General features: G+C 57.8%; 4 protein-coding genes across 9 annotated transcripts in view; all 4 read right to left on the bottom strand.

Moving 5' to 3' along the window:
• Window positions 1–160: 160 nt before the first annotated feature.
• ATP8B2 (ATPase phospholipid transporting 8B2) lies at window positions 161–9427 on the bottom strand. Of its 4 annotated transcripts, none has more exons than XM_054292799.1 (27): window positions 9355–9427; window positions 8601–8659; window positions 7848–7961; window positions 7600–7698; window positions 7393–7454; window positions 7210–7282; window positions 6773–6846; window positions 6549–6628; window positions 6181–6339; window positions 6014–6102; window positions 5741–5937; window positions 4824–5032; window positions 4689–4732; window positions 4450–4615; window positions 4178–4366; window positions 3858–3973; window positions 3541–3705; window positions 3353–3464; window positions 3123–3228; window positions 2863–3004; window positions 2601–2784; window positions 2187–2410; window positions 1816–1899; window positions 1404–1649; window positions 1179–1317; window positions 969–1099; window positions 161–878 (listed from the first exon to the last, which is right to left on the bottom strand). In XM_054292799.1, the coding sequence occupies exons 1-27, from the start codon at window positions 9383–9385 to the stop codon at window positions 591–593; spliced, it is 3582 nt and encodes a 1193-aa protein (XP_054148774.1). In that variant the 5' UTR covers window positions 9386–9427; the 3' UTR covers window positions 161–590. The 4 variants fall into 4 exon arrangements, with proteins under 4 accessions (XP_054148774.1, XP_054148775.1, XP_054148772.1 ...); XM_054292800.1 differs by having other exon boundaries at window positions 6773–6843; XM_054292797.1 differs by having other exon boundaries at window positions 8608–8659.
• A 33-nt stretch (window positions 9428–9460) lies between these two features.
• Window positions 9461–11911, bottom strand: AQP10 (aquaporin 10). Its single transcript, XM_054292695.1, has 7 exons — window positions 11807–11911; window positions 11005–11131; window positions 10772–10909; window positions 10567–10685; window positions 10267–10484; window positions 9975–10196; window positions 9461–9590 (listed from the first exon to the last, which is right to left on the bottom strand). Exons 1-7 carry the CDS (start codon window positions 11909–11911, stop codon window positions 9461–9463), a joined length of 1059 nt encoding a protein of 352 aa, XP_054148670.1.
• Window positions 11912–12494: 583 nt separating this feature from the next.
• Window positions 12495–14294, bottom strand: HAX1 (HCLS1 associated protein X-1). Its single transcript, XM_054292779.1, has 8 exons — window positions 14147–14294; window positions 13795–14006; window positions 13572–13714; window positions 13406–13451; window positions 13193–13308; window positions 12957–13107; window positions 12728–12883; window positions 12495–12639 (listed from the first exon to the last, which is right to left on the bottom strand). Exons 1-7 carry the CDS (start codon window positions 14197–14199, stop codon window positions 12768–12770), a joined length of 837 nt encoding a protein of 278 aa, XP_054148754.1. The 5' UTR covers window positions 14200–14294; the 3' UTR covers window positions 12495–12639; window positions 12728–12767.
• A 956-nt stretch (window positions 14295–15250) lies between these two features.
• The window catches only part of UBAP2L (ubiquitin associated protein 2 like), a 30906-nt gene continuing 20807 nt past the window's right edge, over window positions 15251–25349 (bottom strand). For 2 of the 3 annotated variants that reach the window (XM_054292713.1, XM_054292714.1), the window contains exons 15-27: window positions 25099–25288; window positions 24482–24536; window positions 23838–24012; window positions 23578–23650; window positions 22768–22963; window positions 22588–22676; window positions 21928–21981; window positions 21258–21339; window positions 19967–20184; window positions 19775–19880; window positions 17634–17701; window positions 17147–17344; window positions 15251–16224 (exon numbers count right to left, since the gene is read on the bottom strand). In XM_054292713.1, the coding sequence (XP_054148688.1) occupies window positions 16129–16224; window positions 17147–17344; window positions 17634–17701; window positions 19775–19880; window positions 19967–20184; window positions 21258–21339; window positions 21928–21981; window positions 22588–22676; window positions 22768–22963; window positions 23578–23650; window positions 23838–24012; window positions 24482–24536; window positions 25099–25288 (1600 nt within the window). In that variant the 3' untranslated portion in view covers window positions 15251–16128. The remainder of the gene's footprint in view (window positions 16225–17146; window positions 17345–17633; window positions 17702–19774; window positions 19881–19966; window positions 20185–21257; window positions 21340–21927; window positions 21982–22587; window positions 22677–22767; window positions 22964–23577; window positions 23651–23837; window positions 24013–24481; window positions 24537–25098; window positions 25289–25349) is intronic. The other variant, XM_054292715.1, reaches the window with a different exon arrangement.

Here is a 25349-nt window from a genome sequence, read left to right as displayed (position 1 = left end):
CGCCGTCCTGCGGAACCCCGAGGAGGGTGACAAGGAGGGTGACCTTCCTCCCCCCTTCTCCCTGTACCCAGACAAGAAATGAGTCGCTCTGTAAACTCAGAGTATTTTTCCCTTGCCTTTTTTTTTGTTTGTTTGTTTTGGTTGCTATTTTTGGGGGGGGGGGGGGGGGGTATTTTTTTTCCTTTTTTTTTTTTTGTTTATATATAAAAAAAAGACACGTGGGTGAAGGCCACGGAGAGGCCACAGTCCTCCCACAGCCCTGCACCTCTGGTACGATACATTCATGTGCGATGGGGCGTTTGCACTCAGTGGGATTGAATACTGATGGAGGAGTGAATGGGGGGTGGGAGGGGGCTGATGTGATGACATCCATCCATCCATCCATCCATCCATCCATCCATCCTCCCGAGAGGGACAGACTGTATTTTTGGCTAGAAGGCGACAGTCCAGACTCCTCCAAACCTCAGCACTGGCCCCCACATCACCTCTATCATGGGACCCTGCTGACAAGAGGCTTTGCCCTCCCCAGGGCCAGGGGCAGAGGAGGGGAGCCCCCAGCTGCACAGGAGGGGATGTGACCCCCTCCAGCCTCACACCCTGAGAGTCTTGTCGGCCGCACCACTGGGGCTGCCGGCACTGCTGCCCTCGCCGCCCTTCTTCTTCCTCAGAGTGTCAATCCAGCTGGCGCTGGGGCGGGGGGCAAAGCTGGACAGTGCCAAGGAGCTGAGCCTCATGTTCTTGCCAGACATGATGAGCTCCCCAAAGCCCTCCTGGTGGGAGAAGGCGTAGCCAGAGCGGCGTGAGCCCGCGCGCCCCACGTGCCGCATGCACCGGTGCTGCGTCTTCTGCTTCTTCCGTACCAGCTGAGTGTAACGAACCTGGGGACACAGGGCAAGCTCAGGGCCTGGGGAACCCCCTCTCCTCAGGGCTGGGACCCTGTGAGAGCTCCCGCAGCCATGAACTCTCACCGTATCCGAGAGCTCTGGTTTCAGGTCCAGCTTAAGGAAGCGAAAGGCCACAACGGGCACGATACAGACGACGGCGGTGAGGGCGATGGTCAGCCAGACCGTGGGCTGGGCCAGCGTGTTCTGTGCGTTTCCTGGGGCAAGGAATGAACCCAGTGAGGGCCAGGCCAAGGCAGCGCCTGCTGGGGGAGCATGGGGCACACAGGGACTCACCCACAAAGCGGAACTGGTTGGGGAACATCCGGAAGAGGCCGTCGCTGTGCATGGTGAAGAGGATGGTGAAGTAGGCGGCCAGGCTGCCCCAGATGAAGAAGTGGTTGATGGCCGTCCAGAATCCTGTGTCTAACCCAATCTGGTGGAGGGGATGCAGGAAGAATCAGGGCTCAGGGGATGCCTGAGGTGCCCTGAGGGTCTGGGGCAGAGTAGCCACGTCCCTACCTGCACACTGACGACAATCACGAGGGAGGTGGCGACAGTGACGGCGAAGGACTGGTAGTCGGCCAGCTGGGCACCATCATCGCGGGTAGCATCAGCAAAGACACCGTAGGGGATGAAGAACATGAGGATGGAGGTGTAGATGCCCTGGGCAATGCAGATGAAGAACTCCCGCTTGTTGAAGAGCAAGTTCAGCTGCCCAGGCTCGTAGAGTTTGGGGTACTCCATGCTCCGCTGCTCTGGCACATCCTGGGGGCATGGGCACCTCCCTTTAGCCCTGGGTGGGAGCAGCCTCCACCACAGCCCATGGAATGACAAGGACAGCCTGACTCAGGCACCCAGGCAGCCCTTCTTCCCACAGGGTGGGTACAGACTCCTCATACACCCAGGCACCTCTCACTACCCCCCGCCATACCTGGTCAAACACACCCATAGCGAGCACAGGCAGCGACGTGTAGACAATGTTGTACAGCGTGATGAAGTACTGGTCATACACTGTCTGTATGGAACAGAGCACTCAGCAGGGCACAAACCTGCCCACCCTGTGCCCCAGCCAGCCCCCGAGTCCCTGTGCCCACAGCTGCAGGGACAGGAGAGCTGTCTCAGCTCCAGGACTGCCCACCCTGACCACAGGCTCCTCACACACGGCACGGTGGATGCCAGGCTGTGCTTCCTGGCTCAGGATGAGTCCCCACGGGGAGTCCATGGACCTGAACACGCTTCAGAGCTGAGGAGCCCTGCAGGAAAACCCTCCCCAGCTCTCAGTGAGAAAAGCCACCAACCCACCTGTGCTGAGAAGCCGCAGAAGAAGCCAAACCAGAAGTGGACCATGGTGAAGGCAAAGTTCTTATAGAAGAAGTAGCAAAGAAACTTGCACATGCGCAGGTAGGACCAGCGCCCGTGCACCAGGAGCAGGCGCTGCAGGAATTTGAACTGGGAGAAGGAGTAGTCGGAGGCCAGCACGGCCTGGATGCCTTCCTGCCCACTGATGCCCACCCCAATGTGGGCAGCTGTGGAGGGAAGGAGAGACAGGTAAAGAGAGGGCTGCCAGGAGCACAGGGGACGAGAGCAGCACCCCCAGCACAGGCACTTTGTTCCTGTGGGGCACAGAGGGGCGAGCACAGAAGCTCCCACAGGCCCCAGGACGGTGCAGGGGGGTGGCCTGTCTTCTCCTGTGGTCCCCCAGATCCCAGGCCTTACTCTTGATCATGCTGACATCGTTGGCCCCATCCCCAATGGCCAAAGTGACGGCTTTCTTGTACTTCTTGACCAGCTCCACCACCTGGGCTTTCTGCAGGGGTGTGACACGGCAGCAGATAACGGCCTTGCAGGCACACGCTGTCTCCAGGAATTCCACCTCCATGTCTGCCTCCAGTGCATGGGCCTGCAAGGAGAGCAAGGGACAGCTGGGACCATGGTGCACAGCCAGGCCCTGTCCTGCCTGGCACTCTCAGGGCCCTACCAGGCTGTGCCCGTTGATGACCAGGGCGTATTCGCCCGCAATGGCTTCCAGCACTGAGGTAAGCTTGGAGGAGAGTTTCTCCTGGTAGGAGAAGCCATTGCACACAGAACGTGATGCATCCATCATCTTCTCCCGGGCTTTCCTGAGGAGAGAGGGGGCACAGGGTTCCATCTCAAGGCCTTTCCATAGCTCTAGCTCTCCCAGTCACAGCTGTGCCCCACACTGGCACTGTTCTGTGTCCTCTGCCCCACAACCCTCACCTTAGCTCCTCTCGCACCTCCAGCACAGTGTGGCCTGTGACTACAAACACCTCTGTCATGTCATCTGTCAGCATCTTGCAGGAGTAGCCGATGTTCACAGCTGTTTCTGAGAAAAGGAAACCAGGGGCTGAGCCAGAGTCCATTCAGGAGAGAGCAGTGGGGATCCCAGGCAGCTGGAATCCAGCCCACAAACATCCTCATCTCCAGCCAGCACCTCAGCCATGCCTTACCCTGCTTGTCCCCTGTCAGCACCCAGATCTTGATGTTGGCCAGTGTCAGGATGGCAATGGTTTCGGGGACCCCCTGCTGCAGTTTGTCCTCGATGGCCGTGGCTCCAAGCAACTTGGGGACCCAAATGGGTGGAGGTCAGCAGGGGCTGCCTGCAGCCACCACCAGCCTCAGCCTCCAGCCCACCTACCATCATATCATGCTCCACCTCATCGTAGAGCCGAGCCAGGTGATCCTCACGGGCCTCAGGGACACTGCCAGCTCGGTGCAGCCGCTCAGACCAGTCCTTGTAGTAGCTCTCCTCCAGGTCTCTGTAAGCCAGCACCAGTGTCCGCAGCCCCTCGCCAGCGTACTCCTGCAAGAGGTCAGAGCTGGCTGCGCTGGAGACCCTGAGTGTGTCCCCAGAGTGCCCAGCAGTGCTCCTAGGGCAGGGCACAAGCCCAGCTCAGGCTCCTGGGCAGCCACTCTTTCCTCCCCACGCTGCCTGCAGGACCCTGTCCCACGCACATTGAGGTGGTCGGTGGTGATGCTGGTCAGCTCCTGGTTGAGGGGGTGCAGCCTCTCCAGCAGGATGGTGTCAGCACCTTTGCAGTACAGCCGGATCTTGCCCTCAGGGCTGCGCACTGCAGGGAGGAGGGGAAAAGATGCCTGCCTCAGGGGTGCAGGAGCAGGATCTGCTGCTCTGACCCCCAGCCATCCACCTGCTGAGGCCTCCACAGTCACATCCCCATCAGCGCTGCACTGGTCCCCCAGCACACCACAATGTCCCCCGTGTGCTGCAGCCCCAGGTGGCCCTCCCAGCCCCTGTGCCGTGCCCAGGAGCTCACCGATGACAGACATGCGCTTGCGGATGTTGTTGAAGTCCAGGATGGCCAGCAGCTGGTAGGTGATGGCCTGGCCCAGCTCCTGCACTGTGATGGTCTTGGGCGTGCGCGACCGGAACACAAAGCCAAAGTTTCTGGCAGCTGTGACCAGCGCCCCCTCATCTGGGGACTGTGCCTTGTACAACAGCTCCCCTGTGGACAGCATGGGGGTCAGTGACAGTGTCAGTGACAGTGTTTGTGACCCACAGGGACAGATCCTGCCCCACTCTGCCTACCCTCACTCTTCTCCTCGGACATGACGGTGTGACAGAGCGAGAGCAGGCGGAAGAACTCGTGCACGTGGAGGTCTCCCAGCTTGACAGCTTCCAGCAGGCTGGGGTCCCAGAACTGGAACCGTGGGTCCGCCAGCGGGTTGAAGGAGAAGTCTACGGGCTCTGGCCTCTGCAGGGGCAAAGCTGGGGTTACCCCCCATGGCACTTGGCGTGGGCAGGCACCAAACTGACAGCACCCTTACCTCTCCCAGCTCCGCCTTGTGACCCAGCATGTCCTGCACATCACCTGCAAAACAGGGCATGGAGTTAACTATGACTATGGTCCCCTGACTGCCCCAAACAGAGGTGGGGAGCCCCAGGCTGGCTGTGGCACTCACCATAGCTGTGCCCGTTCACAGAGCACTTGCTGAAGACCATGATATTCTGGGTGAGGGTGCCAGTCTTGTCAGAGAAGATGTACTCCACCTGGCCCAGCTCCTCGTTGAGGGTGGTGGTGCGGGCCTCGGCCGGTGTCCGGCGCTTGGCACAGTACATCTTCTTGTCCCAGTTGATGAAGTAGCTGTGCCCAAGCCGGATCACCTCAACGCTGCAGGGAGGATGGCTGGGTGTCACTGGGGCAGGGCAGCACACTCTGCTGAGCCAGCGACAGGCACACACATGCCCGCCCCAGACCCTCAGTGCCCAGGGCACTCCAGCACCCCGGGTGCCCCCCATGGCTTGATAGCCCCCACACCCTTCCCAGGGGCTGGCCTGCAACCCATTCCTGCTGACAGCCACCGCTAAGCCAGGGCTGAGGACCAAGGCAAGGCACCCCGGGGGAAGCCCATGGGGCTCCCCAAGCATCTCACACACCTACAAACCCTGAACCCCTCCCAAGCCCACAGGGCAGACAGCAATGACTGGGAGGGGTGGAGGTGACACATTCTTACCTCGGGGCTAAGGGTGACAGAACCCATGCTGGGGAACGAAAAGAGAGAGAAATTAAAAGAGAGAGAGAAGGGGACAGTGCAGGAGCCTGGGAGCTGCAGGAGGGCAGAGCAAAATAGCCAGCGTGCAGCCAGGGCAGGGAGAGACGAGCAGCCAGACACAGCCGGGGGGCCCTGAGGGACCTGTGGGGTCCTTAGGTCTTGGGGTGTCCCTGAAGGCAGACATGGCCTGTCACCAAGAGAGCAGCCCACACCCACCCACAGAACACACCGTTCTGCCTGTGGATCTCCATCCCTGTCTCCCTCCCCAGAGGGCACCCCTAATTTCTCATACACCCCCTGCCCAGCCCCTCTGCCCCTTGCCCTACCTCACATAGAGCGAGATGGGCACCACAGTGTTGAGGATGATGATGTAGGACCAGAAGGAGAGGAAGCCAGAGAAGAAGGCACTGTGCACCCCCTCGTCCCAGGGCAAGTAGATCTGGAAGCAGACGCCCACCTCGTGCTCCCAGATGGCGTTGCCAATGGCCAGGATCACTCCCATGCACACCAGGAACCCAAAGATCTGGGGAAGGAACATCAGATAAGAGCCCTGACTGGGTCAGAGCTCCCAGGGCTCCCAGGATCTCCCTTCTGCATACCCAGAGCACCAGGGTGTTCATCAGCCGGTCGATGCTCGTCCGCTTAAATTTGGTCCGGCCGCTGTTCTGCATCAGTTTTGTGTCAGGTCCTGGGGAGCAGGAAGGCATCAGGGGGTGTCTTTCCCTCCCCTGTGTGCAGCACAGCAGCAGCTGCTGCCTCAGCCCACCTGCAAAGATGACGAGGCCAAAGCACCACTCGGTGTTGCGCAGGACGCAGCCCCGCAGCAGCATGTTCTGGTTGCTCAGGGGGTACTTGTTGTCCTTCCAGTACAGTGTCCCACCAAACTTGTCCAGCTTGTTGTTGGGGGGTTCACAGATCACCTCACCTGGGTGCACAGTATGGCTCAGCTGGGACTTGCCTTCTCCACAGGGCCAGCTCCATCCCAGTGCTCCCAGCACCATCCCTGGCTCCCCAGAGATCCGCTTGGAGCCGCAGGATGACAGTGCCACGTGGCTGGTCCTTGTCCGCCAAGGGTGACAGAGGAGGAAAGGTGGGGGGCTGCCCCGTGGCAGAGGGCTGGGTACAGGCACTCACCATCAAAGCAAGCCAGCTGGCTGGTGTCCCCAAGCTCTGCGGTGACAGGGATAGCCTGACGCACCTTCATGTTGGTCTCTCTGCAGGCAGGAAGGCACAACACGGGTTAGAGACAGCCTGGCAGGAAGAGCCTTTGCAGGTGCTGCCAGCAGCTCACCCTCACTCCCACCCTCACTCCCACCTCTTGCCTCCCCTGGCCCCCCAAGGCGAGCAGGGACACCTACCCATCCAGCTCTGCAGTCTCTATGTAGCATAACCCATGGGGTTCGCTGCTGGAGAGGAGGAGGAGGTCAGCCTGCTGGGAGAGACTTGTCAAGGGTTGTGCCAACACTGGGGCTCCCCCATGCCTTCCCCAGGGAAGCTCCTGGCCCTTGGATGTCCTTGGAACTCCCTGGAGCATCTGCAAGGGCCGTCCCTAACCCCATGTGTCCTTTGCACCATCACTCCAAGGGCCCAGATCCTCAGAGTTCAAAATGTGGCTCCACTATGGCCCCAACTCTCCAACCTAAATGCAACTTCCAGGTTGGAAGTCCCTAATGTCCCCACCCTGGGCAGTGACAGAGGAGCACAAAAGCAAACTGGGAGTGGCACCACACCCTTCTATGGTCCCTGTGTGCCAACCACCCTGCTGGAACCATACTTGTCTCAGGGCTGCACTCACCGCCACAAACTGGTTGTTCTCCAGCTTGATGATGTCTCCAACACGGACGTTCATCCACTGCTCCTGCCGAAGGCTGAAGAGGGGACAGCAAACTGCAGTCAGGCAGGAGCCCTGCCCTGCCCACTGCCACGTCCCGCAGGGTCCCTGGCTCCCTGTGCACTGCTCTGTGCCCGTGACACTCACACTCCACCGATCAGGACCTGAGACTGCCGGTTGTTCACCTGGTTGTCGCTTTTATGGCGGAACTGGGAGCAGGGGGAAGAGAAAGCAGTGTCAGCCTCTTGGGGATGGGGTGATGCATTCCCCCAGCATCCCAAATGCCATGGCCCTGGACACTGCACCCCTGCACAGCATCCCAGTGGGCAGAGGGGTGCAGGGGGAACCACTCACGTAGTCATCGGTGGCATCTTTGACAGCTGTGATGGTTAAGACAAGAACCAAAGGCACGATGGTGGTAAACCAGGAGAGCGAAGAGATCTGAGGAATCAGCTGGGGACAGGGAACAGGAAATTACACAGGAACCAGCCAGCCCCAGGCCTATACTGCCCCTGCTCAAGGGTGCCAAATCTCCCCACTTCCAAAGTATGGCACTGCTTGGAGCCCTGCCATATGTGCAGGCAGGGAAGGACTGCACCCACCTGCAGGATGAGGAGGAAGAGGAAATAGGTGTTGGCCACTTCCTGGAACTGCTCGAAGAGGTTGACAGGCAGGAAGGTGACAATGTTGTACTTGGAGGTCTTGATGCAGTTGCTCTAGGGACAGATGGGGCAAGAAGGGGTTTACAGGCTGCCGAGGCCCCATAACCCCCCAAGATGAGACCACTCTGGAGGGCAGGGGCTGTGGCTCACCATGCTCTTTGGGGGGTCAGGCTCCTGTGCTACCTCTGGCAGCTTCCTTGGGAAGCCGGTTCCTCAGGCTCAGTCACCAGCTGGTACCCTGGGACCAGCCTCCTCCAGCAGCAGCACCTGGCCCCCACAAGGGTGACCCCAACCCAGACCCCCTTGTCCCCTCTGTGCAGCCAGCTCTGGAGCAGCCAAGGATAACCTCCAGCATGGGGGGAGGTCAAGGTGAGCACTGCCCTTTCTTGACACCTTCAGAAGCTGCTCCATGATCCACACTGGGATGTGGGACCAGGCTGGGACCTGGGCAGAGCCAGAGGGTTCTGGGCCTTGGTCAAGGATGGGCAGGCTGAATCCTCCACATGGAGAGCACTGTGCCCGGCCGGCCCCACAGCTGTACTGGCATTCATGTCATCAGCACCATTTCTTCAGGGACAAACATCTATTTTGTAATCATAACGCCTCCCCCCCACCAAGGTGTGGGTGATTCAGACCCCAGCCCCGCAGAGCTGCCCAAGGACCCCGGGAAGGGGCTCAGCCCCCCTCACTCACTGCGTACTGGAACTTCTCGTTGTACTCCCGCGCGTTGGCTCGCACTCGACGCTCTTCCTCTACAACACAGCGCCCCATCATCCCCGTGCACCCCAACACCCCTGTATCTGCAGTCAGACAGCCCGAAAACCCTGAACCCTGACACCACAATCTCCTCTCCATCCTGAGAGCCAAGCTAGTCCCAGAATCCCAGAGGGCAGGGAACAGGGACTCTCCCCAGCTGTGTTACGTGTCCTGTGCTCCCCCATGCCAGAACCTGTACCCCTGCACACCCTGAACCCCAACCCTGCTTAACTGTATCTCCACTCCCAAATTCTGCATCCCCAGATCCCCCCAAGCCTGCAGTGCGAGACCCGCAGCTCTACTCACCTATACTCCCAGAGCCCCAGATTCTGCATCTCCCACATCCCGAGGTCACCGGGCCCTTCCAGCCCAGACACTGCACCCCCAGAGGACACCTCGGCTCCCTCAGCCCTGCTTTGCTGCATTCCTGGAACCCCAAAGCCCGCACTCCCAGCCCCGCTTAGCTGTAGCCCTGCATCCCCATCTCTGCACCCCTGGCCCCATTTCGGCTCCCCCGCAGCCGCCCGTCCCGCCGGGGTCGTGGATCCGCTGCCACCCCTCGGACATCCCCAGGGCACGGCCCCGGCCCGGCCCGGTCCTCCCGCCCCACCGCGTTACTGAGGCAACGCCGCACCGGGGCCCGCCCGGGACCCACCCGGGCTTCCCGCGGGCCCAGCGCGGCGCCGCTTACCCGGGGCTCGGCGGGCCGCGCACCGCTCCATGTCCCGCGGCCCCGCAGCCCATGGGGAGCGGGCGGGCGGCCGGGCCGGGCCGGGGCCGCTGCCTCTGCCGCCGCCTCAGCTCCCCATGGCCGCGGCGGCGCCGGTCGGCGGCGGAAGTGAGGTGGGGGGCGCGGGGAAGCGGCGGAGCGCGGCCGCGGGGCCGGTGAGACTGCGGGCCCCGGCGGCGGCCTGGCCAGCGGGGCGGCTCCCGGGGAGCCGTGTGAGTCCGGGGGGAGGGCAGAGACAGCCCCACGGGTTACCGGGGGCAGGGCCGGGGTCCCGGCGACGTCCCCGGATCCCATGGGGCAGCCCCACAGCAGCAGCTCGTGTCCCCCAGGCTGGGGTCCCCCTGCAGCCAGGCCTGGCTGGCTCTCCTCCACATCCCTGCACCCCATGTCCATAGACAGACACCCCGTGCTCTCCAACCCCACACCATCAGCTTGTGTACCCCAGGCCTGGCTGGCCTTCCACCACATCCCTGCAGCCCCATGTCCACAGACAAGACACCCCGTGCTCTCAGGACTCTTTTAATGGTGTGATAGGGACTGTGGGGGACACTGTGCTGCTGGGGCTCTGTGGTGGGGGATACCCGGCAGGCTCTGTCTCCCCTGAGTCCCTTTCCTTGGGTGACCTCCCAATGTCTGCGCTGCTGATGGCGGTGTTGACCAGAACGATGGAGCCCTGCTCTGCCAGGACCTCGCTCTTCTCCTCCGGGTAGTGGAAAGCCACGAAGAGCTGGTACAGGTACGTGCCCACGGCGGCGCCCAGCAGCGGTGCCACCAGTGGCACCCACCACCAACCATTGCCCCTGCTGAGGATGGGACAGGGTAGGGTTGGCATCATCCCTGCCATCCCCACCTGGCCCCCTTCCCTCGACCCACCTGAAGACCTCTGGGCCCCAGCCTGCCAGATAGGTGAAGAGCCGGGGCCCGATGTCCCGTGCAGGGTTCAGGGGGCAGCCACAGTTGGCCCCCATGGAGCACTCGATGGAGAGCACCAAGAGAGCCACAACCACTGGTTCCAGGCCCTTGGGGACAGGCTTGTTGCGGGGGTCCATGATGCCCATGACAACAATTATCAGCACCCCTGTGCCGATCACCTGTGAGGACAGCACAGCAGCTCAGCACCACGGGGACCGAGCGGGCTGGGAGGGGGCTGCGGGAGCTGACAGTGGCACCCACCTGGTCCAAGAAGCCATTGCCAATAGACACAAAGTCAGCAGGGTAAGTGGCGAAGATGGAGGCAGTTTCTTGGGGGCCAGTGACAGTAAGGGTCCCATTGCTATGGTGCCAGATGGCATCTAGGGGCAGAGGCAGAGCATGTACAAAAGCCTGGCCTCCCCAGCATCACCGTGGAGTTCCCCTGTCCGATGCTGCCCCCCCATACCATAGTAGAGGACGTAAACAGCTCCAGCAGCTATGAAAGATCCCACAATCTGCACAACCACAAAGATGGGAAACTTCCACCAGGGGAACTGCTCTATCAGGCACATGGCTAAGGAGAACGCCGGGTTCATGTGGGCCCCTGCAATGGAGTAGGGAGAAAGGCTGGGAGTGGAGGGTCCTGGGGGACTCAGAGCCAGGGGATAGCAAGAGCTGGGACCCCTTCCTCTGTCTCACCAGAGATTCCCCCTGCTGTGTAGATGCCTCCCATGACACCCAGGGCACCTCCCAGGTAGCTGGTCAAGATATTCCCCTTGGTCTGATAGAAGGCAATCTTCTGTGCAGCGCTGGCCAGGGTGATTGTCTGGAGAAGAGGGAGCCCCACCTCAGCCCTGGTGGCCTCGTGCTGAGACCCTCCCAGTGCTGATACTGCAGGGCAGCAAGGCAGGGGCTGTGCTGGTGCTGCCCCCCTGGTTTTGCTCCCCAATACTTGGACACCAGACAGGGACTGGCAGGGAGGTGGTTATTGCCCTCACTTGTGGTTTTGATAGCAAAATAACCAAATTACAAGCAATTAAATAAACTGCTTTCTGTGGGGAGGTGTTGGGAAAGAGGTGCCACAACATAGATCCAGGGACACCATTTGCCATCATGCGATGTAGCCCAAAGGCTAAGGACAGCACCAGAGCCCCAGCCTTTGCCTGCTCTGAGGCAGGAGGTATCAGGGCACACACTGCCCAGCACCACACCCTGATTGCACCGGAGCTGTGGCACAGGGTGGACCATGCTGTGGGAACAGGGTCCAAGGGGGAGGACAGGCAGTGCTGAGTTGCACATTTGAGTGCGGCACAGCCTCAGACCTTTCCAACCTCAAGGGGCAAGCAGCAGAGCCCCAGGGACCCCTGGCACCTGCCACCACGACACCATCAGCCCTGTCACAGAACCCCAGGGACCCCTGGCACCTGCCACCACGACACCATCAGCCCTGTCACACACACACGACACCCCCAGCCCCAACCCAGCTGCGTGCCCTGCTTACCATCATCACGAAGGTGGACAGCACCTCACCCAAGCACTCCCTCACCAGCTGGTTCCTAATGCGGAGCAGCCTCTGGGCCCTTGTCAAGAAAGAAGTGGTGCCCATGGTGCCAGCTGGGCAGAGGCAGCACTGGCAGCGCTGGCAGCAGTGAGAGTGGTGTAGATGTCTAATTCGCAGCAGGTTTTATGAGCCCCACAGCCAGGTGGGTGATTATGTGCAGACTTTAAACCAATCATGGCTGCACCACGGGAGACGCCTGGCAGCGACCAGAGTCCTGTGTGTGGCCGGGGACACCGTGTGACAATGCTGCACCCCAGCAGGGCAAGGCCAGGTAGGAACACCCTGAGCCCCAGTTGGCCATGGGGGAGCCACGACCTTGCTCAGGTGAGCAGGCACAGGTATTGCCTGCCAGGAACCCCCTTTATCCCTGCCCAAGCCACAGCTGCAGTCAATACTAATAAAGAGATCCTGGAAAGGCCTCCAGGCTGGGCCAGGCCCTCAAGAGTGGCCCGGGGAGGGCATTAACACTGCATGGGGCAAGGAAATGGGAGAGGGAGATAAGAAGGGAGCAGTGCAGGCACAGGAGCCTGGCAATCACTTGTACCCCTGAGGCAGCCCCCCAGAGTCATCCTGGTGGACAGGGGGAATCTGCCTCCAAACACATGAGATGCCAGTCTGAAGGAGCACGGAAGGTCACCGTTTAGCATAAATAGACTTTATTGCTCTGTACACACATACACTTGATCCCCACAGGGCTCCCTGTGGCTGTGCAGCACTGCAGAAGGTGGACAGCCTCCAGCCCAGGCACCACTTCCCAGCAAGATGTGACCCATCTACAACAAAAACAGCTGGTGAGAAGAGGCTGCTGCCCACTGCCTGCTCTGACAGGCCTGGCAAGCCCAGGATCCCACCAGCCCACACCTGAAACACACGTGGGCTGCTCAATCAGGACTGGGCACAGCTACCAGCTCGAGAACCAGCGTCGGAGGAAGCTGCCCAGCGCAGATGAGGGGCCCAGGTTGGCAGCAGGAAGCTCTTCATGCTGTGGCCACGTGCCAGCGAACTGTGCCAGCTCCCCTGCGAGGGCAGAGAGAGCTCCCTCAGTGGGGCCTCCATCCACTGTTTGCCCCCTCCCCAGAGCTCCACTCACGGTCATCCATGTTGAGCACCTCCTCGCGGTAGTCCTTGCCCTGCCCGTCCTCCCTGGTGGTGCTGATGAAGGCCTGGTCCCCTCTCCGCCGCGTCACCGTGGTCTCCCGGCGGCCCTGGCTGTCCTGCACGGTGCGGCGCTCCTCCACCCCCTGCGCACAGCACCGAGCCCTGAGAGACCCCCAGACCACGGGGACGGTGTCCCCAGGCCTCCCCCAGCCCTGCAGGGACACTCACCCCGTCAGGGAGAGTCACTGTGGTGACAGAGACGCTCTGGAAGTAAGAGTGAGACCTGGGCTCGTCGGGTCTCAGGATGGTGCCCAGCCCAGCGGAGGAGACCTGGGAGTCCAGGTCTGGGGGGAGAGGGAAGGTGGTGGCCGCAGCGTGGGGACACGCCCCGGAGGCTGTCCGGAGCAGGGAGGCCCCTCAGCCCCCGCTCCCAGCACCCACCTTGGTCCTCCTTGAGGGCGGGAGGAGCCCGGGGAGCATCTTCCAGCTGCAAGACAAAGCCACGCACCGCTGACGGCAGTGATGGGAAACAAAGCGCGACACTGGGGCAGCACCGCACCAGCACAGAGCTGTCCTGCGGGAGGCAGAGCCCAGACCCCTCACGCACCCCTAAGAAGGGTCTCCATGGCCGGGCCCGATCGCCGGAGCTCCCCGGGGCCGCGCTGGCAGGGGGACTGTCCGGCTGCTTCAGCATCGAGTCCCGCAGCGCTCGCCTTGCGCTGCCCTCATCGGGGCCGGGCAGGGCGGGCTCTGGGCAGCACAAGGGCGTCGGTCAGGCCGAGGGGCTCTGAGATGCCCCCAGAGTCTCGCTCAGCCCTTCCCGTACCCACCGAAAGGCTGCTGGGGCTCGGCCCAGAACCCCCCCAGGACGCCCAGGAGCTCGCCCATGTCCCGGAACAGCTCCTCGAAGGCGCCGCGGGACGGGCCAGGGCTGAACCCGAAGCCGAAGTCCTGGGGGGGCTGCGACATGGACGGGCCGCCATCCTCCTCCTCATCTTCCTCCTCGTCCCACGCCGCACCGCCGAACAGCGGGTCCCGGGGTCTGCGGGAAAGCGGCAGTGAGACCGGACAGGCCGGAGCAAGCGGGACAGGGCCGGGGCCGGTGCGGCAACGGGCGGTTGAGAGAGGGACAGGTGCGGGCGAGGCCGGGGGCACCCAGGGGACGGGCGGGGTCCCGGTCACCTGCACCGTCCCGGGAAGCCGAAGAAGCCGCGGAACACGTCGTAGAAGCTCATCCCGCTCCGGGGCCCGCCGGGGCCCTCCAGGTCCCGCTACCCCGTCCCGACCGGGTTGCGCTGCCGCCAAGCGCCGCGGCCGTAAAGCGCCGCCGGTTGTCGCGAGGCGCTGCGGCAGCGCGGCCGTCCCGTATCCCACCCGGGTCCCGAGAGCCTCACGGGCCGGAACCGCCCCGGTGTGACCGGCCCAGGTCCCGAGAGCCGCACGGGCCGGAACCGCCCCGGTGTGACCGGACAGGGCCCCGAGAGCCGCACGGGCCGGAATCGCCCCGGTGTGACCGGACAGGGCCCCGAGAGCCGCACGGGCCGGAATCGCCCCGGTGTGACCGGCCCGGGTCCCCGAGAGCCGCACGGGGCGGAACAGCCCCGGTGTGACCGGCCCGGGCCCCCGAGAGCCGCAGGGACCGGAGCCGTCCCGGTGTGACCGTCCCCGCGGGCCCGCCTGTTCCAAAGCACGAGCTATCCCTACGGAGTGCCCCGGGCCCCCGTGCGGGCTGGCGGGGTTCCCGGGTCCCAGGCTGCGGTAGCGGCCCCTGCGCTCCCCCAGCCGAGCTCCGGAGCCCAGCCCGGCCCCGCCGCTCCCCTCAGCCCCACGCGGCCCCGGAGGGCTCCTGCTGTGCCCCGGTCGCGAGGGGAAGCTCGGCGGGCACTGCAGGACCGGGCACTGCTTTTCCAGTGTCTCACTGCCCTGCCCGGTGCCTGTGAGAACCCTCCCGCACTGCCCGGTGGGGACGAGGGGCTGGGGAGAGCAGCCCTGAACGCCCAAAGGAGGAGCAGCAGCACCAGAGCAGTGGGAAGACAAGGCAGAGCTCAGCAGGAAGCAGAAATGAAGGGTGAAGGTCCCAGAGAAGGGAGGGCATTATCCCTGTGCTGGCATCTTGCTGCCCAGCATTGCAGCTGGGAAAAGGAAAATCCACAAAAGGAGGGGACAAAAACACCAGCAAGAAGCTGGGGAGGGGTGGGGGAAGCGCTGCTCCCACTGCCCAGGGCTGCCCAACCCCCTGCACCAAAAATAGGGAACGAGGCTGAGAAGGTGGAAAAAATACACACATCACTTTGTGATCTTTATTCTCTTCAGTAAATCCCCGCTTGGGGCTGCAGCTGAAGGGATCAGGTGGAACTGAAAAATACAAGATCTGGACTGCATAGAAAAAACCAAAAATAATACCCCCAAAAAACCAAACCAAATCAAACAAAACCCCACAAAACAAAACAGGAAAAAAAAAAAAAAAGGAAAAAAAAAGAAAATAAAAAAATCCCCAACCCAAAAGCAGAAGATACTTACAGCGTGCAAGCAGGGCAGGACCTGCACTCTGGGCCCGTGAGGATGGAGGGACGCAGATGGAAAACATAAAATACCAGGGGGGACCCCTCGGCGGGGTGGGGGAGAAATGAGAGAACTAGAGGACAGCATGGGGTTTTTGTTTTTATATACAAGACACATTTATCCATTAAATTTAGAACACGGTACAAAAAAAACACTTCAACTAATTAATCTTACAATGCTGCTCATATCAATTACTGGTCTTAATCCTAATAATAAGGGGGTTTGCTGTAGGCGACTCGCAGCTTCCACTCCTTTGGATCTGAGAGATTCTGGGGCAGCTGGATGGGAGAGGGGATAGAAAGGAGTAAAAACCAAAAAAGGCCCCTACGGCAAACGGTTCAGATCTGAATGCGGAGAGAGAGAGAGAGAGAAAAAAAAAAAAGAAAAAAAAAAAGAAAAAATACAAATTCTATATTACATACAACAGGAAAGTGGCTGAAGACAGACAACGCAGAGGCGCCTGCGGCCTGCCCTGCGGGGCCCTGCTGGGCTGGGGGCCCAGGCGCTCCCCGCCGCAGGGTTCTCTCCTCCCTGGGGTCCTTCCTCATCATCGGGGGCACTGGGATTCTCTTCTGGAAGCGAGTGGTGCCGAGGGCCCGGCCTCAGTTGGCGCCCCAGCTGTAGCTGTTGTAGGCAGACTTGTTGGCCTGGGATTTCTGGGGGATGGAGCTGCCTTGGCTGCGCTGCCCGGAGCCGCTCTGCGGGAAAGGGCAGAGGAGAGGGTGGTGAGTGCAGGGAGGCACCCCCAGCCTGCCCCACAGGGTAACACGGGCACACCTGGGCCCCTGGCCAGGTGCTCTGGGCAGCTGCTGATCCTCCTGGGCCCAGCTCAGCTCCCTGGCACTGGGGCAGCCTCCAGCACCCTCCCTCGGCTGCACACCTTGCTCCAGGCCAGCACACACAGGGCTGGGGGCAGCAGGAGAGAGGAGACAGGGAAGGGTCGGTGTGGGTTGTGTCTGCTCATGGCTCTGTTTGTGTGTCTGTGTGTGCACATACTGCCTGAGGGCCTCTCTCCTCTCCTCGTGGGGCCATGGGGAAGAAGGAAGGGGCTGTGTTCCTGGGGAGCCTTAGGGACAGGGGCAGAGCCCACAGCAAGTGCAATGCATTTTCAGAGAGTTCATTACCTGATCTTCCTGCTGGCGTTGGCAGCACAGTATCATCTGCAAATATGGAAGCTGTTGCAGTACCAGGATATGTAAAATAAAGGGACAAACTATGACAATCGAAATCCACGGTTAGACCTGAAAGCTCCTGCAGGGTCGTGGCTGTGGTGAGGAACCCCTTTGGTGCTGGCCTGTGGAGCTGCCCCTCCGAGGATGGGGGAGGTTGGGGTGCCCCAGATAAGGGGGCACTACCTGGCCATAGCTGGTGCAGCCCAGCAGCAGGGGGGTTATGCTGAGCACCCACCCTGGCAGAGCACACCCCAGGCCTTCCTCCTCACCTCATCATCCTCCTACAGGCCCTGTGTGTATGTGCAGGTGTGAGCATGTGCCTATTGCTGCATGTGTCCGCCGCAGAGCAGGAGGGAGGGAGGGACAGAAGGACCAGGGAAGTCCAGGGGGAGCACGAGCCCTAGGAGATGGCCCAGCAAGGGGCTGAGGTGCCAGGGGCACTGCTTACCTGCCCATCCTGCTGCAGGTGGTGGTGGAGGATCTGCGAGTGAGGCTGCTGATGCGGGGTCAGGATGTGCATGAAGGGGGTCGGGGGGTACGCCGCCGCCGTGGCGGGGTTGATGGGGCCACCACTGCCCAGAGCTGAAGGCAGGTTGAAGGAAGCTGCTGGGGTTCCAGTGTGAAATCCCTGCTTCTCGAAGGATTGCTGAGGAGGAGATGCCAAAGGCAGGATAAGGGTGGGGAGCCAGGCTGGCAGTGTGCCCCTCCCATCTCTACACATCACAGGCCCACAGTCAGCCTGTGGTACAGAGAACAGGTAAGAGTCTCTTCCCATGGCTCTTTCTGGCCTTGGAATTGCTGTAAGCTGGGAAATGTCAAGCATTTCCCTTCTCCCTGACTGTCTGATCCAAGGGGAAGAGACCTCACTGCCAGAGAGGCTGTCTCAGAGCTTGGCTACTCCTCCCCAGCAAGGCAGGAAGCACACAGACACTGACCTGAGTTTTGGAGTAGACAGAGCCCGAGATGTCTGGCACGCCTGTGTTACTGGATGTCACAGATACACCTGGGCAGAAGGAAGGGAGAGGTGGGTGTTAAGCAGCAGCCAGTGAGCCAGCATGAGCTGCTTGCTGCTAACACCTGCTGGAGAGCTCCAGTGGTCAGAGATCTGCAGACAGACTGGCCTGTATCACATATCTTTTATAAAAAAATCTTTTCTTTAGGATTTTTCCTCTTGAGAAGCTGAGAGGTCTCAAGAACAAAATGTAAACAAGGTTATCTGCTGCTGTGGAATGCAACAAGTAGATCTGTGATTAGTCTCATGCAGTTGTTTCTAATGAATAACTAATCACAGTGAGCTGGCATGGACAGAGAGTCGAAGCCACAAGCTTTTGTTATCATTCTTCTTTCTTTTGCTATTCTTAGCCAGCCTTCTGATGAAATCCTTTCTTCTATTTGTTTAGTATAGTTTTAATATAATATATATCATAAAATAATAAATCAAGCCTTCTGAAACATGGAGTCAGATCCTTGTCTCTTCCCTCATCCTAAGACCCCTGTGAACACGGTCACAGGCCTGGGCATGACCACGTGCAAAGCACCCATAAAAGTTATTTTGCTCTGGACACACACTGTTTCAAAATGCCTCCAGAAACCAGCTGAAGGGCTGGCTGCCACCCAGAGAAACACATGGGAAACAGCAGGTCTGAGGAGAGCTGGAGAACACAATGGACAGACAGGGAAACAAACCCACAGCAGCAAAAACAACCCAAAAGCTCCTCTGGTGTAAAACAGGCAATTGCATGGAAAGGCAACTCAGCTGTAGGCTGGGATGGCTGGTGCAGTGACTGACAACACAAGCCCCATGGGGTGTTGGCTGTCCATAAAAAAGGGTGGCCCAGAGGACACCTCAGCCATTATTTAATGCCTGGAAAAAGTGCTGAAATGAAAACAGTTTGAAGGACTCAGCACCAGGTGACCTGGAATAAAACTGAATTACCTTCTCAAAGAGAAAATACTATCTTAAAGGGCTCTAATGCAGTGAAAAAAGTGACAAAAGGAATTTAAAGACTGGCAGAGAGAGCCAAATACAGCCCTGTGTAAGTCAGCCAGACACCAACCAAGTACCAAGACAGGCAGCAGGTTCATGACCTTCCTGCATCTTTGAATCAAGGACACTTCCTTAGAAAGTGTCTGCCAAACACTGGTGGGAAACAAGCTCAAATCCAGAACAATTGCTGTTCTGTTAATCACATATAGGCAGATAAAAAAACCAACAAACCAAACCACTGAGCAGCTTAACCTTCTGAGGGCCCAGACAGCTGATTGTGGGGCACAGAGGAGGGCACAAAGTGATCTGTAACCCCCAAACCTGCCCCAGACCTGGATGCAGAACAATCCTGGGCCTTTCTATGGATAACCAATCTCCTTGGGAGCAGCATCCCTGGAATTTTTCTCTATTACTGCTGTAAGATATCAATCCCTACCACAGCCAGTAAGCAAGCATGAAGTGATCTGTAACCCCCAAGAGGATCTGTAACCCCACAGAGGAGGGCATGAAGTGATCTATAACCCCCAAATCTTCCCCAGACCTGGATGCAGAACAATCCTGGGCCTTTCTATGGATAACCTATCTCCTTGGGAGCAGCATAATTTTTCTCCATTACTGTTTTAAGATAGCAGTCCCTACCACAGCCAGTAAGCAAGCATGAAGTGATCTGTAACCCCACAGAGGAGGGCACAAAGTGATCTGTAACCCCCAAACCTGCCCCAGACCTGGATGCAGAACAATCCTGGGCCTTTCTATGGATAACCAATCTCCTTGGGAGCAGCATCCCTGGAATTTTTCTCTATTACTGCTGTAAGATATCAATCCCTACCACAGCCAGTAAGCAAGAATGAAGTGATCTGTAACCCCTAAGAGGATCTGTAACCCCACAGAGGAGGGCATGAAGTGATCTATAACCCCCAAACCTGCATGCAGAACAATCCTGGGCCTTTCTATGGATAACCAATCTCCTTGGGAGCAGCATCCCTGGAATTTTTCTCCATTACTGCTGTAAGACAGCAGTCCCTATCACAGCCAGTAAGACTGGGAGCAAGCCCTGCTGCCGTGGAAAGTGTTTTTGTGGTCTCTTACCAGTGCTGTACCCATGAGAGCCATAGCCACTGGGCTGCTGGAAAGGGGTTGCTGATGCATTGACGCTGACATTCACACCATGCTGCTTGGAAGAGGTAGGAGCAACCTACAGAACAGAGAGGAACAGAGTGAGCAGAGGCAAACTGGGCCACCCTTGTGCCCAAATGCCACACCCTGCCCCTGGGAACTCACAGGGAACACGGCGGGCCCGTACTGGAAGGTGCTGGGGAGCCCTGGTACCCCTGTGTAGTATGGCAGACTGGTGTAACTGTAGCCAGGAGGCAGCGCCGGGTTCAGGAACGTTTGCTGCGTGGTGTGGTGGGTCTGGGTCTGGCTCTGCTGAGGCTGAGCCAGAGTTGTTGCAGGAGCAGGGGAAGAGGCATCACCACGGCCAAATTTTGTTAAATCACCTGAAATAGAGGAGGTGAGAGTGAAGAACAGATGTTAGTCAGATTCTGGCCTGCTTCAACTCAGCCCAAAGGTGAGCCAGTCTTTTGATAAACAGTGACTTCAGTCACACTCCCCTCCTCCCAAGGACTGTGGTCCTCAGACTTTTGCACATTGATAAGGTGAAGCTATTAATTGCTCCTTGGCCCTAACAGAGGGCTACAGAGGCAAAGGGAAGCCACAATAGCAAAGCCCACAACCTGGCACTGGATAAACCTGCTAGCAGAGCCTGATTTCAGAGCTGTCCCTCTCCATGCACCACCAGCAGGACTGAACACAACCCAGACCCTTGCCTGGGCTGTGCAGGGCTTGGCTGCAGGTTCTGATCTTGATGAGCATTTGCCTGGCTCACCCATGCAAACACACTCTCCTATTCAAAGCTCAGAGAGCTCTGAGCTTTCAGCCTCAGCTGGGCAAAAGCACTTCCACACAAAGCAGCTCCTGCCAAAGCTGAGGAGAAGTGGTGCTGGAAAAAGAGTGAACCTCCAATGCAACAATTCCTGAAGCATGGGAAAGCTCAGTCACTGCCCACTGCAGACTGACAGTGTGTTAACCAAGGTTACCAAGGTCAGTGTGAGGTCATAAACCCAACTGGGTGTTTGGCTTGAGTTTGACAGGTCTCAAAGTTCTCACTTGCTTTCTCCCTGAGACTGTCCCATATTAAAAAAAAAAAAAAAATTCTCCATATTGTGTGTTTCTATTTTTACTCTCAGTGCTTGAGAAGCACTGCTTACCACCTGGAAAGCATTTCCCCAGTTGTAGGCCTTGAAGAATCTTCCAGCCCTTCCTCACTCCCTTTCCAGCTGCCCCATTAAGGGCAGCTACTTTGCCCACCTCTTCCCAGTATCAGACCTTGACACAAGAAACGCTCAAAGGGAAAGCAAGAATTTAGCTGTGAGAAGCATGCTCCAAACCAAAAGCAGTGCAGGAGCACAGTGCAGGTGCAGAGGTAGCTCCAGTGAACAAAGACACAGGACACTGGTAGGAGCAGCACAAACCCTGATAGGGTGGGAATCAGAGCAGTGTTTTTCCCTACCAGAGTATGGATTGCTGCTCAGGCTGCCATCTCTTCCAGTCAGTGGTGTGGTGGGTGTAGGGAATGGGATGCTGTAGTAATCCTGATGAATAAAAACAAAAGAAGACATTTTTATCAGCTCTGTCCAAAGTGCAAAGCAGTATATTTGGGAGAGAGGGATTTCTGTACTGCAGCTGCAAGATATGTCTGAGAATTGCAGTCCAACCAGCCACATCAGGCTGATCATAACCTACAGCAGCCCCAGGTTTTTGTAGCATGTACCATCCCCCTCATCTGGCTATTAGAAGAACCAGATAAGGTCTACTGGTATGCAGCTCTTAAACTGGCTGGACTTTCCCCCCCTCTTCACAATAAAATGGACATGTCCTGTTGCTAAATAAAGCCCATTCTCATCAGGCATTTAGTCACTGGCTCTGTCAGGGATCAGAGGTGAATCTCCCTAATAGCCCTGCTGTTGGAACTCGTGCTCCTTGGCTCCAACAAGGAACACTGCTGCATGAGTAACTCGTGCAGGCAGCTCCCCACGTGCCAAGGAGCAACTGATTAACTCCTCACTGCTGCTGCAGAGGTGCATCCACTCAGCTCTCCATTTTTGCCAGTTCTTCAGCTTTGTCTCTACCCAAGCAGCACCAGTGGAAGTGGCATGTCCTTCTCATTCTGCAGTACTCACCAACGGGAATCTCGTCTGGAGCATTTGCAAGTCATCATATCCATACACCTGTGGCTAGAAAAAGAGCCAGAGATGACACTGGGGACATGGACAACATAAGGATTTTAGATTAAACATTTAGATAAACATGAGAGAAAGCCAGAAGCAGCCATTCAGCAGCCACCAGGTGCAGGCAGCCAGAGCCTTGACACAGGCTGATGCTGCCAGAAGTTCCTCTGAGCTGCTCAAAGTGCTCCAGAGCACAAAGCCACTCAACAGTTTTTCTCTACAAATCATCCCAAAACTGAAATCTGTCCTCACCTTTAGGGGAGGATGTGACACACACCCCTAGACTTTGTGGCTCTTGCTACCCTTGCCCTGAGTGCCCTTTGTCACACCATATTTCTAACACAGCTCTGTGCTTCCACACACTGTGCTCTGCCCAAGGGCTCTTAAAAGGCTGGAGAGGCTGCAGAGAACAGACTCTGCCCTGGGGTGATCACAACACACATTTACCTCCACGGGCACATGGAAATCACGGAAAAAACCAGCAGGTCCAAACTCTGCCTGTCCAAGGCAGTCCTGCTGGGCTGTGTCACAGTTTTGAGTTTCCCCACTATGCTACATCCATCCCTCCCTGCTGCAGAGGGACCTGGGACACCACTGCAAAGTTCCACTCACCGGGTAGGCATGTAGCAAGCCTGGAGCCATGATGTATGGATTAGGCAACAACGGTGGGACTCCAGGAGGGAGATTGGGAGGGGCTTTTCCTGAAAAAGCAGGAGAAAGGAAAAGTTCCACAGTGAAGCAAACAGCAGGAGCTCTATCTCTTAGCCCCCACACCTTTCTCTGGGACAGTACCTGATGTGGTTGCAACAGAGCTGCGAGTCGAGGCCGTCACTGTGGAGTTGCTGCTGAGGCTGAGGCCCAGGCTGCTGACACTGCTGAGGCTGGAGGAGACACTGACAACCGGTGGGGCAGCTGACACCGTGCTGGAGGAGGTGGAGAAAGTACTAGCAGAAGAATGGAGGCTTGCTTCACTCTCCACACTTGTGTGCTAAGGAGGGAAGGGAGGAGAGTCAGGGGATCAGAGAGATGGAACCAAGTGCACAGGTAGCACAGGACATTCACTGTGCAGAACATCCTGCACCCCTGTCTGCATCTGCATGTTCCTGCAGTGAGCCTGGCTGAAGTCCAAAGTCCTGACAGCAGCCAATCCCCAATGCTTACAAACCCCTCTCATGGCTCCATCCCAACTCATCTGAGGAGCAGAGCAGGGCTGGACACCACATTTGCAGCAGGGTGATTTATTCTGCTGCAAAAGCCAATGCCCAGGAACTGCACTGCAAGAGCTCCAGCAGTAGAGATATTTGGTTCCACTGCATCAGCCTCCAGTCTGCTCTGACATGTGGCTCTGACTCTGCAGCACCTTCAAGGGCTACTAAAGGCTCAAAAGAAGGCACTGCTCAGTCAGAAACAGGCAAGGTGTCAACAGCCTTGAGCCACAGGTGTACTGACACAACTCCTTGTTGTCTCTCTCCACACAACATCCAGACTCCAGCAGCCTGGCAGCTCCTGCCACAACCACAGCCCCAAGGTCAGGCACCCCAGCAGACCCCACCAAGCTGAGCAGAAATGGGGCACACAGTGAGAGATCACACCCAGACTCACCAGAAGGGTTGAAGTTGATGTTCGCCCAGAGGATGTAGATGAGGACAGACTGTTCTGCTGGGTGGGTAATGCACTGACAGGAAGAGAAATAAAACATTATCATACACCAAGGTGAGAGCCAACATCAGCAGCACCATCCCCATTTCCCATCTGCTTGAATGGGATGAGTCATCTTAGTCTTCCTCACTGCATCAGACAGACCCTGATGTTTGTTACAGATCCCTGCTTTTAGTTCAGAACTCCACCCCTCACTGCCTCACCTGCTGAGCTGGGCAGTGCTTGTACTGGGGAGCTCCTCACTGTGGCTCAGGCTGCTCAGAGCTGTTGAGTGTTGGCTGGCTGTGGTCAGCAGGGACGATGCAGACACCCCATCATTGAGAGGGGCAATGCTGGGAGCAGAGGGGGAGTCGGATTTCACTGCAGGGCCCGTAGCACCTGAGAACAAAAAGCTTTGGGTTAAGGGCAGCTACTGGCTGAGGGCAACACAAGGGCAAGGATCAGCAAGTGCTCAGCTAGAGGAGCTGGGAGATTTGGAGCAACATCAGCCAAATCTCAGCTAGAGGAGCTGGGAGATTTGGGGCTCCCCTCAGTGCTCCCAAACAGTTAAAGACACTTATGATTGTGTTCTATGTCTCACTTTACCCCAACACTACCACTGGCTCTGCAGAGAGCTTCAAGACCTACAGAAGAAGTGCCTTCCATGCACAAAGCAGAGTAAGTTATTGTCATAGGTGACCCTTCAAGGATCAGCACAAAGCTGAATGTTTTGAGGCAAACAAATAATGTGAATGGCAGCAATTAGCCCAGGAAGGAAAGGACTTGCTATTAGCACAGATAAAACTTCTCATTCAAAGCAGAGAACACAAGAGATACAGGACACCCACTGCACTGGGAAGACTCTTACCTTCAACAGCCTGTGTGGTTTGTAATGGCGTAGGTTGTACAGAACTGAAACCATTCTGAGGAAGAAGAGAAAAAAAGAGTATTGGGCATTATTGCTGAGCATTTCCAGAGGCAGAGCTAGTGTCACCTCTCTCACACACTCCCTTGCACAGTTATGAAAAGGTTCTGCTACCAGACTGTGTTTGGGTCAGTCCCAAGGTCCAGCCCCATGCCAGCACAGTCCCCAAGTGTATATGAAATAAATCAGTGCAAGAAGTCTCTCTGCTGCTGGTAGTCAGACTGCTTTAACACCCTCAATCCAAGCTCATTAGCCAAACCCGACACTTCTGAACTGGTGTGCAGCACACAAGAACCAAATCCAAAACACAACACAAAATGCTTTGTCTGCATGTCCCTCTAGCAGGGTGCATGACACAACACATGCCTTGCAATCACCTTGAGTGCTGTTAACCCCAGCACAAAACACAGCAGCCACAAGAGAGCTCTCATTAGAGCCCAGGAGCCACACAGTGAGGCTTCAGGATCACAGAACTCTTTGATAAGCCATTCATCTTTCCCAAAGACACTTCACAAGTGAGGCTCACTCAGCACAATGGGTGAGCAAAGCTGTTGCCTCACCTTAGTCTGGGTCAGATCTTTCTGGGGCGAAGAGGAGATCGAATTTGGGTATCGCCTCGTCTGGGTGGATCTCTGTTCGTACAGTGGTCCCTGAGCACTGTTCTGGGAGGTAAATGTTGCTGTCTGTATTGTGCCACTCTGGTAACCAGACTCCTGGCTTTGATTGGACGAAATTGTGGATGAAGATTCACTACAAAAGGAAATAAAGAAAAAAGTGTTCCTCCATCTTCCTCTGAAACAACCCTGCTGTA

This window comes from Melozone crissalis, unplaced genomic scaffold (genome assembly GCF_028551555.1).
Source record: "Melozone crissalis strain CALT ecotype California unplaced genomic scaffold, PUWL_Pcris_2 ptg000114l_1, whole genome shotgun sequence".
In the NCBI taxonomy this organism is placed as follows: domain Eukaryota; kingdom Metazoa; phylum Chordata; class Aves; order Passeriformes; family Passerellidae; genus Melozone; species Melozone crissalis.
The sequence above is the reverse complement of the archived record's forward strand: the minus strand, read 5'-3'. Positions and strand labels throughout refer to the sequence as shown.